The 9,552-nt window shown below is 42.3% G+C and overlaps 2 protein-coding genes across 3 annotated transcripts in view; both read right to left on the bottom strand.

Annotated features, from left to right (window-relative positions):
- The window catches only part of vta1 (vesicle (multivesicular body) trafficking 1), a 25,107-nt gene extending 24,360 nt beyond the window's left edge, over window positions 1–747 (bottom strand). The window contains exon 1 of the mRNA XM_037981458.1: window positions 554–747. Coding sequence (XP_037837386.1) covers window positions 554–644 — 91 coding nt within the window. The 5' untranslated portion in view covers window positions 645–747. The remainder of the gene's footprint in view (window positions 1–553) is intronic.
- Window positions 748–1,954: 1,207 nt separating this feature from the next.
- On the bottom strand, window positions 1,955–9,402 carry gje1 (gap junction protein epsilon 1). Of its 2 annotated transcripts, none has more exons than XM_017404968.3 (4): window positions 7,125–9,402; window positions 5,970–6,152; window positions 5,464–5,661; window positions 1,955–4,052 (listed from the first exon to the last, which is right to left on the bottom strand). In XM_017404968.3, the coding sequence occupies exons 1-4, from the start codon at window positions 7,176–7,178 to the stop codon at window positions 3,855–3,857; spliced, it is 633 nt and encodes a 210-aa protein (XP_017260457.1). In that variant the 5' UTR covers window positions 7,179–9,402; the 3' UTR covers window positions 1,955–3,854. The 2 variants fall into 2 exon arrangements, with proteins under 2 accessions (XP_017260457.1, XP_017260458.1); XM_017404969.3 differs by lacking the exon at window positions 7,125–9,402 and adding an exon at window positions 6,510–6,694.
- Between the last annotated feature and the right edge of the window lie 150 nt (window positions 9,403–9,552).

Here is a 9,552-nt window from a genome sequence, read left to right as displayed (position 1 = left end):
GAATGTTTGGCCTTTAATTAATTCAGATTTAAACAGTCTGAGCCCAGCGGCCAGCTCTGATTGGTTGATCTCCATGCAGGTGAGGTTTGGGAGGGTCCGGTACATTCCTGTCTCCTTACAGGTCGAGGACTTTGACCAGCCAATCAGACGCTCCAGACTCCTGACAGGTGTGCTTACCTGGACACTTTACAGAGGATTTTTAAGTTTTCCTCATGTTAACAGGAACCTTACAGAACACGTGGGTAATAAGTAATAGCAAATTTCAGGCTCGTGTTTAAAAAAAACCCAGTTCAAATCCTCCAACAATCAGAGCTGACAGGATGCTACGGAAGTGTTAGCCTGCTCATGAAGTTAGAGCTAACAAAACAATTTATGGTTCTCATAAATCATTTAAAGGTAAAGCCACGGCTCGGACCACTGACAGTCGATGTCCACCAACAGTTTCAGTCAAATAAACCATTTAAATCAGAAGTTTAAACAGAGAATCCCGCGCCCTGATGAACAAAGCTGGGCAGCTACGCGCTGCCGTTAGCCGACAGAAGCAGACACTTACAGTAATAAGACACGACCGGGTCCCGGTTCTCATGTTCCTGAGCGGTCCGCAGGTGGTGCTGGATGGGTCTGAGCTGAGCCGGGAGGGCCATGACTGACTGACAACTCCTCCAGGACAAACAAACTCCTCTCTGAAACTCACTGTTGTTGTTGTTAGCCGAATGCTGCTCACTTCCGCCTCTGGAGCCAATCGGAGCGGCCGCCTGCTTGGGACGGGTGACGTCACCGAACTCAGGGTGAGGTCACGTGCTAAAGAATCCAGGTAGATAAATCTAACAAGGTAGGGTCCGCCCAGAGGACAAGAATAGAATAGAATAGAATAGAATAGAATAGAATAGAATAGAATAGAATAGAATGATCCTTTTTGTCTCCAAAATTCCAGAGTATCAGCAGCAAAGTCATCGACAAATAGAAACACAGGATACACAACAGAATCTCACACATTAAAAACAATAATTAAATACAAAAATGAAAACCTACACAGTTGTAAATAAATAGTAAATGTAGATCCTAAAGTATAGCTATCAGGATAAAGTGGAACTGTATAAATTGTGCTCCTATTTGCACCAAAAACAGACCATCTATAAGGAGCTCTGAGCAAAGAACCGCAGGAATGTAAACAGGTAGTTTGGTTTGTTGGAAGCAGAGGATGGATCTTCAACATGGCTCCTCTGGGATGCAGCAGCCTGTCACTGAAGGAGCCTTCCAGGATGTCATGCATCGAGTTCGAGACATTGTCCAGGAGTCATGTTAGTCTGGCTGCAGATCTCCTGTCTCCAGCCAAGAAGCATGCTGCTGCTACAGCGTTTGAACCATAAAGAGACGGACGAGCTGGAGAGGGTCCCTGTGGAGAAGGAGGTCTGAGTTTCTGACCTGAACCTGTTTCCTCTTTGACCCGACCACAGATAAGGGTTGGATGGATGGATGGATGGATGGATGGATGGATGGATGGATGGATGGATGGATGGATGGATGCTAACAACTATAGCAGCAGGCTATAATGAATTCACAGACGGCCATCTTTATGTTACTCTGAGTTAATTCTCTTCATTTAAGCCTCACTTCACCAGTGAAGCCTGGTGGCTAAATTTCTGGTACTTTTCTGTCTAATTCTGTAATTTAAAGCATAAAATTTTTAGGTGTAATTACCAGTAATACAAATTTTAGCAGCTGCTGACATTCAGAATGCTAAGATACTACAGTTAATCTAAAACAGTTACCATGTTGGCTACAACAGTTAGCATACTAGTTATTTAACCTAATAACTAATAATAGTCATGTTTCTCCTGACTGTATGGGATGGCTTAACTGGATAAAACATAAGATTTTCTGTAGGATTCATCTGTTTTGTTCAGTAAGTTTGTAAATTAGCAGAATTTGAATATAGTCAACACTTCCCAGGTTTAAAGATGCTTGGTTGAAGTTTAATAAACTAAATAAAATGTCTTAAAAGTGAGTATACAATAGAGGAATAGAGACAGATTGAATTTGATTAATACATGTTTGTGTGTGATCAATAGTTTACTGGAATTAGACAAGGCACAAATATTTATTGTTAAAATTAAAACCCATTTGCACTTACAGAAACCAGAATGCAGACAAACATATTTTACAGGCGTCACTTATCTGTTTCAAACCTTTACAGACTAACCAGGACTTTAACAGCCTTGGATCAACTGAACCAATCCACCGGTGCTGAAGATGGGGAATAAAAGGTCTGACAGGAGGATTTTTATCCACTTTTGTCTGGTAATGAGAATTTGTACCTGAGGTGATAAACAGATTGCTGAAAACGTCACAACAAAAGCTGGATGGATGTCTGATTTAAAAAAAAAGAAAACAAACAGAGGAGGTAATCATTTTCAATTAACACTGACATCAAAAGCTAAATTACAGAAAATATAAAATTTAATTAAAAGAAATGAAGATGTAATCAAATGAAGATTACACTTTCTTTAACTTCCATGACTGAGGAGAATCAGACATGGACAAAAGCTCAGAAAAAGCTTTTATAAGCTTTTGTCCCTTGTTTGTAAGAGCAGGAACCCCTTGAATCACAAAGACCTTCAAGTTTCCAAACAGGCTTTGTCCAAACCTGTTAAAGTATCATGAACTACAAGCTGAGACCACTTCACTTTCACCTTGAATGCTGTGACAAAGCAGATGGTGTTTTAATATCTTCTCAAGCAATGACACTGCTTTAAACTTCCCCAACAATTCATTGACTATTAAACAGTTTTATGGTCCAATGAATTAAATTTAATTACATAAATACATGCAGCATTAAATGTATCCTGCTTTGTACCCAAACAAAATATATACTTATAATATCTAGTATTATTAAATGTGGAAAACATTATTTTTTCAATACTTCTGTATATACACTTTTTTAGTTACTGATCTCTATGATCCTTTTTTTACCTATATTAAGAGTTTCGTTTGTTTCTTTTGAGTCATTTCTTCCATCAAACCCACTTTGAGTATCTTTAGAGAGATCTTTTACCTTCAGTGGAACACATTATGTTGGAACCACTTTAGTAGTTTTCTTTCTTTACATTAAACTTAGGTTGTTTATTTCTCGTGTGTTGGATTGGTGGTAAAGGTGAAGGTTGAAGAAGAATCTCCAACTGCTCCATCAAGCAACGAGTGCTACACCATGAAGTACAGAGAACAATGGTGCCTACCATTCAGGAAAGACGCTCTCAATGCTCCTCACTCTGTGCTCCACTCGTCATGTCTAATTACCGTATGACATTGTTCCAAGATAGTCTTTAAATTCATGCTTTCCAAATTTTTCAGAGCTCCGTGTTCTCCCAAAAAGGGATTTTAGGGAACCCCATGTTGTTAGGAACTATTACATTTGTGCCAAATTGGGCTTTCCGTCTGCACTAATCTGAGAAAAGTCAAAGAGTTTAGTTGAACCAGGAAGCTGATGCATGATGCTCAGTTTTTCTGTGGATTTTAAATGTCTCATCCATTAACAGTTCAGGTGGAGGTAGAGGTTCTCTAACCATCCCATCTGTCCAAACAACACCTTTAGACACAGCCAGGACAAACCTGCTGACTTCTAAAATACAACCAGGGATATTCAGTTTAAACTGAAAGGCAACAAGCACCAAGAGAGTATCTCTGACATTATTCCACATTCTCTGATATCTTGGTGCCTCTCGCCAGCGTTGTGCCGCGAGTGAGATTTGGCTCTCGTGTTAACTCTGTTCAGTAAAAGTCCTGCTAACAAAGAGCCCAATGAAAACTGGCAGTGATGGTGTTGAATATTTCTGCTCACTGTTTGTGCATCTGAGTCACTGATTGTTGAGATAACCGAGCCGCCGGCAAAGTATCTCAAATATCTCAGCAATGCACAGCAGTATGGTGATCACTGTGAAGGTGTACATGGCGCTGAGGAAGATGGTTTTTTCAAAGTGTTCTGGTACCATGCATTTAGTCACATTAAAGGCCTTTTCCAAAGAGCTGGCGTCACACATGTACAGAGCATGAACCTGAGGGAGAGAAAGAAAAGGAACAGGTATTAGCTCTGAAGGTTCTGCTTTTTACTTCCCAGTGAACTGAACAGCAGACAAAAGAAGGTGATTATTGGTCTTGTCCTCTTCTTTTGATGTAATTATCCATGAGTACTTATGGTTTCAGTGTAAATATGGAAGTACTGTTTAAAAACTGTGTCTACTTTGCTGCTGCAGCATTTCCCAGGATGCTTTGCTGCCTTCTGTCTTTACCAACAAATGAACTGTTTAAAGAAACCATTTTCTGTTTATCCAGTCATGGTAGAAAGGTATGCACACCCCTTTTTCTCCATGACCTAACAGAGTGTGGCTGGATCAAGGCAAATTTTGATGCTGCTCTTATAAATTCTTGCCATGACTTTCTTGGACACATTTATCAGACCTGTGCTTGGTTTTTCATTGACTTTGTCACTGTCATGGTTGTAGCTGAGACCTGAGCCAGCACGACCAGTCCTGTTTCAAGTTCTTGATTACCAAGCCACACCAACCAAGAACCCAACATGCTGCCATCACGATCCAACCAAGAACCCAACATGCTGCCATCACGATCCAACCAAGAACCCAACATGCTGCCATCACGATCCAACCAAGAACCCAACATGCTGCCATCACGATCCAACCAAGAACCCAACATGCTGCCATCACGATCCAACCAAGAACCCAACATGCTGCCATCACGATCCAACCAAGAACCCAACATGCTGCCATCACGATCCAACCAAGAACCCAACATGCTGCCATCACGATCCAACCAAGAACCCAACATGCTGCCATCACGATCCAACCAAGAACCCAACATGCTGCCATCACGATCATAAACCACCCCATCTTCACTGGATATTCTGTGCATGCTCAAAACCATTGTAGGCTCATTTTACTTTATCACATGTAAATGGGAGTCCACTACATTCTTAATATGCTGTATGAAGACCTCACCAAGACCTGACCAAGACCGTCCACTTTCTGGCAGATTGTTTTTACACAGCAGGGTCATTGTTTATTGTACAGAGGGCTTAAGAGAGACACAACTACACCTATAACCCAACACTAATCATATGTAGAACCATCTTTAGCAGCAGTAACTGAAAGTATTTGTGATCTGAATGGCGTCTCTGTATAAAACCCTTTTACCAAATGCCCATTTTGGCATTTTACATGTGTTTGGACTGCATCTTCTCTTACTGTGTGTTTTATTTGAGTTACTGATAATGTCCATTTTTCTGTTGCTTCAGAGATTGTTTAAGAATGACTAAATGAAGGAAAACCATAGGCAATGCTAACACGCTGGGAAAATCCTCTAAAATTCACTACAAGAGGCAACACAAGGAGTGAATGTGTGGATGTACAATTAAAACACACTGAACTTTAAAATCATTCAAAACTGACAGACCTGAAAGCCAAAGAGGTGGCTTTGCAGCCAGAAGGCGATTATTTCCAGAATGATACGCAGAAGAACAGAAATGATGTAGAAGACAGTGTAGATGGGTCGATCAAGGATCTCCTCTTGGTCAATGTTCTTACAGGCGGCGTAAAGATGAAACACTGCCCCGGGAACCAGCACAGTTACCAGCTGCAGCGCCCAAAAGACCTGCAGAGAGCAGAAATCTTATCATGTTAAAGACAGAAAAAAGCCAGACATCGAACTGAAACAGAGGCGCAGTCTGCTATCTGTCATATAGAACATCACATCATCTGCAAAAGGCTGGATTTTTTCTGTATAACCTGCAGATCTTACAGGACTTCATGTTTTTAAAACAAGACAGGGCTGCTACCTGTCCAAGCAGAGAGTTAGAAAAAAGTCTGTTATTCCAGGAACTGTGATGCTGAAAGCAGTGAAATAGTGAAGTATTATGGGATGTTGAGAGCACTAGAACTGGCAGTGTAGCTCAGTCCCACCTGAGGTGTGATGGGTCTGAACTGGTTGTAACAGAACAGGTTGAGTTCCCGGCGGTCTGGGTCGCAACTGAAGTGCAGAGCTTCATTCCCATAGACGGCGAAGCCAAGAACGCCCAGGAAGAACATCCGGACCGATCCGAAGAACAAGGTGTGGAACTGGCCTATCACCGTAGGAGGCCGGAGCTGGAACACATTCAGACACACGGAGAGGCGAAATGATTTACTACGAAGAGGGAAACACATTCCCACACAGACAGAAACAAAGAGAAAACAGCTTTTGTCAGGCAGATGAATGCTGCTGCGACGCAGTGACCCTGAGCTCCGGCAGATGAAACAAAACCCATTCAGAGGAAACGTTTCTCATCCTTTTACCTGCTCTGATATGAACTCAGTTTACTAGAAAATAAAAGGCTTAACCAGAACTCGCACCAATCAAAGAGGCTTTTGACTCACAGATACATCAGCTACAGGAAGAAAACAGTAAATTTAGTTTCAGTGTTTGGAGGATTATTGTTGTCTCGTTCTGTCTCATCTACTCACGCATCCTTCGTAGAAGTTTCTGATGTAGTTTAAAGACATGATTTTCGTGCTGATGTTCCGTCTGTAAGCCTCAAGCGGATCTGGACCTTCATTGCTGCTGGCAGCAGTTCCAGATCAGCAACAACAGATCTCCAAAAACCTGTTCCTGCTCTCTGCTGAAAGCCCGGGCAGCACACGCTGGTCAGCCTTTTATCCCCCCGTCAACTGACCCACTCATAGAAAAAGGACAACAGGGGCCGAGGGGCCAACAATGGCCTGGGGGTGGGGGGCGTGTGGTCCCTGCATTATAATCCCTTCAGGACTATGTCAGCGAAAAAACACCCTCCTGTGGCTCCACAATGCAGAGAGGCAAACAGGCAGCAAAAACACAATCCTGCTTCGAATTTTATTGGTACTCTTACGGTTCAGAGTTTTACTTTGAAAAACACCTGCTGAATTTGAACAAATAAAAGTCTGTAAATAAAAGCTTCCCTCTGTTTGTTTGGTGGAGTTTAAGTGAATAAATGGTCAAATCATCAGAAACACACAAAGACACCGAACCTCACTGCAAACACTTGAGCCTGGCTCTTCAGGGAGCTGCTGGAGATCACGCTGAAAGAAAATGATGCCACACACCAACCGTATTCCTGGCGCCGTGCTGTTCATTCCCCCCCTCTGTTTTCCATCCATGGATCCTGAACTCGTCCGGCTGGCGGACCTGCAGGGTCACAGAGCAGAGTCAAACCAGGTGGAGGACAGGTGAGGCGCTTCCTGTTTAACCTTTCAAAATAAACAAAGAATCCTGTGGAGAGCTAAACCCCACAACAGTTCTGCCTGAAATATCTAAAGATGAACACTGAATAAATAAATGAACTGAGTCAGAAATCACACTTTTGTTTTCCTGGTTTTACTTTGAATCGTACATTTTGTCCAACCTAACTCATAAATAAAATGTTTGTCTCGTCTTTTTTAGACTTTTTAAAACTATTTAACTTTACTAATATTTTCCCAATAGAAACACATTAAGATCACTGAAATCCCTTCAAATCTTTCTGCTTTTTGAAATCTGCTTCAGCTGCCGCCTCTGTTTGGCTCCTTTTTAGTTACTTTATCTATTTTTGTTGTCTTTTTGCTACTTTCTTCTTTTTGTGTAACATTCTGCTGCTTTCAGTTAATGTTTTGCCATCTTAGCATTTTGCTTTTTTAGTTTAGTTTTTAGTTATTCAGTTTCAGCTGCTTCTCAGATTTCAGTGAAGGAATTCGGCGCTCAGTGACTCTGCAGTTTCACAGAAAGTATCATTTCTCTTGCCTTCAGTTTGTTTAGTTTCTTTGTGTAAATCGTTGCTTTGTGTGTCTCCTAATGGATGGTCGGTCTGAGTCTGGAGGACATTCCAGTGTTGTGGAAAACATTGGACCTCGTTAAGAGAAGTCATCCATCTGCTCTCAGAGAGTAAAGATCTGTTGCTACAACAACCCACACGATGAACGTCTCCGACATCTTTCACCACTCGGTGCATTTTGTTCCAGGTAAAGATTAAATTATCTGCCTGCTTTCTTCTGGACCAACCAGGCAGATCTTTACAGATTAGGTTTTTATTTTCACTTCAATCAGTCTGCACATCTTCAGGAAGAACTGAGTCTACTCTGTGTCGATGATTTGTTATCATGCAGCCGTATTCAGCTGCCTCCATTGTTGCTGCAGTGGACCCATCTGAGCAGAACAATGAGATAAAAGGAACCTGCAGGTTCTGGAGAGAGACCCCACGAGAAACCAAACCAGCTGAGATGGTTTGAATACTGACCAGCCAATAAGACAGTAATTATAATAATTCATGTCTGGTTTCAGGAACAGGAAGTGACAGATTGGGGTTTTTAAAGCAGGAATATTAGAAGAAGCTCCAGCTCTGGTCTTGCCACCTCTGACTCCTCCATCTGCGAGCGACGTGCAGCAGAGAAACTCTAAACTGAAACTCTGAGGGCAGTTTGTCTCATTAAAGCAGCAGAATCTCACAGATGGCCGCCTTCATCTCCAGCCTCCATGTTCTGGAACAGAAACATGGGAAGAGACCAGAAGACGTCCAAAAGTCCAAACTCTTCTTCTGATTCAGTGCTTCTCTTATTCAGATCAGGTGGTGGGTTTGCAGCATCAAACCTTTAAAAACCATGAGTTTTATTCAGGAAAAGATGAGGCATTTGAGTCCATTTCTAATAAATAGATAAACCACATGATGCCCATTTAACTGCACGGTGAATTACTGCAAACAGAAAATAGATTCCTGCAGGATAAATTACATCTGAATACAGCTTTATAAAAGGCAAAGAGCAGGTTTCTGTTTGTGTGTTAGCAAAATTTCTCATAAACCACTGGACGGATTTTAATAAAACCTTCCAAAGTAATCACCAGATGTATCTGCAGCTGATTCATTTTTGGAGATAACTCGATTCAAGATGGCTGCCAAAACTATTCAAGCTTAGCCTCATAAAACTATTTTACAAAGTACTTCACAGATATATTACTTGAGGCAGGTCAGCTGGAGAAAGAATCTTTGCAGTAATGTTGGAAGTGAAGCTGCAGGGTTAACGCAATACGCGCAGTACTTCCTGTTAACGCTAGGGGGCGCCACTTGATGTGTGTGTGACTCTGTCCCTGTGTTTTCTCTTCACACCTCACCTGTCAGTGGTCCTAATGTTGTGCCTGATTTATCAGCTAATTCATATCTGATTCCAGGACGGTCTTCTTTCTGATTTAGGCTGATTGAGTTTTGACACTAATGGCTCCTCATACATGATTCTGCGGAGCTCAGATCCATCATCTGGATTCATCTGCTGGACAGATTTATCCTGAGGATCAAACATCTGCGGATCTTCCTGCTCTGCCTCACAGGAACACAGAGAGGAGAGGGAGGCTGCCTCCTCCTCCTCCTCCTCCTCCTCCTCCTCCTCTTCCTCCTCCTCTTTACGCGCAGCAGCTCCCCGCTCCTCCTCAGTCTGCGGCTCAGTCCGGTTCCTCTCAGACCAGCTGTGGACCAAAACTTTTCACCGCCCCCCCCCCCCCCCCCCCCCC

This window comes from Kryptolebias marmoratus, linkage group LG19 (assembly GCF_001649575.2).
Source record: "Kryptolebias marmoratus isolate JLee-2015 linkage group LG19, ASM164957v2, whole genome shotgun sequence".
NCBI lineage: Eukaryota > Metazoa > Chordata > Actinopteri > Cyprinodontiformes > Rivulidae > Kryptolebias > Kryptolebias marmoratus.
The sequence above is the reverse complement of the archived record's forward strand: the minus strand, read 5'-3'. Positions and strand labels throughout refer to the sequence as shown.

Bases quoted from the DNA above. Each gene is read 5' to 3' on its own strand.
- gje1 (XM_017404968.3), bottom strand. From the start codon at position 7,178: ATGGATGGAAAACAGAGGGGGGGAATGAACAGCACGGCGCCAGGAATA. The intron at 6,153-7,124 runs GTGTGTGGCATC...AATGTGTTCCAG, and splicing joins CGGCGCCAGGAATACGGTTG to CTCCGGCCTCCTACGGTGAT. The intron at 5,662-5,969 runs GTGGGACTGAGC...TGCTCTCTGCAG, and splicing joins TCAGACCCATCACACCTCAG to GTCTTTTGGGCGCTGCAGCT.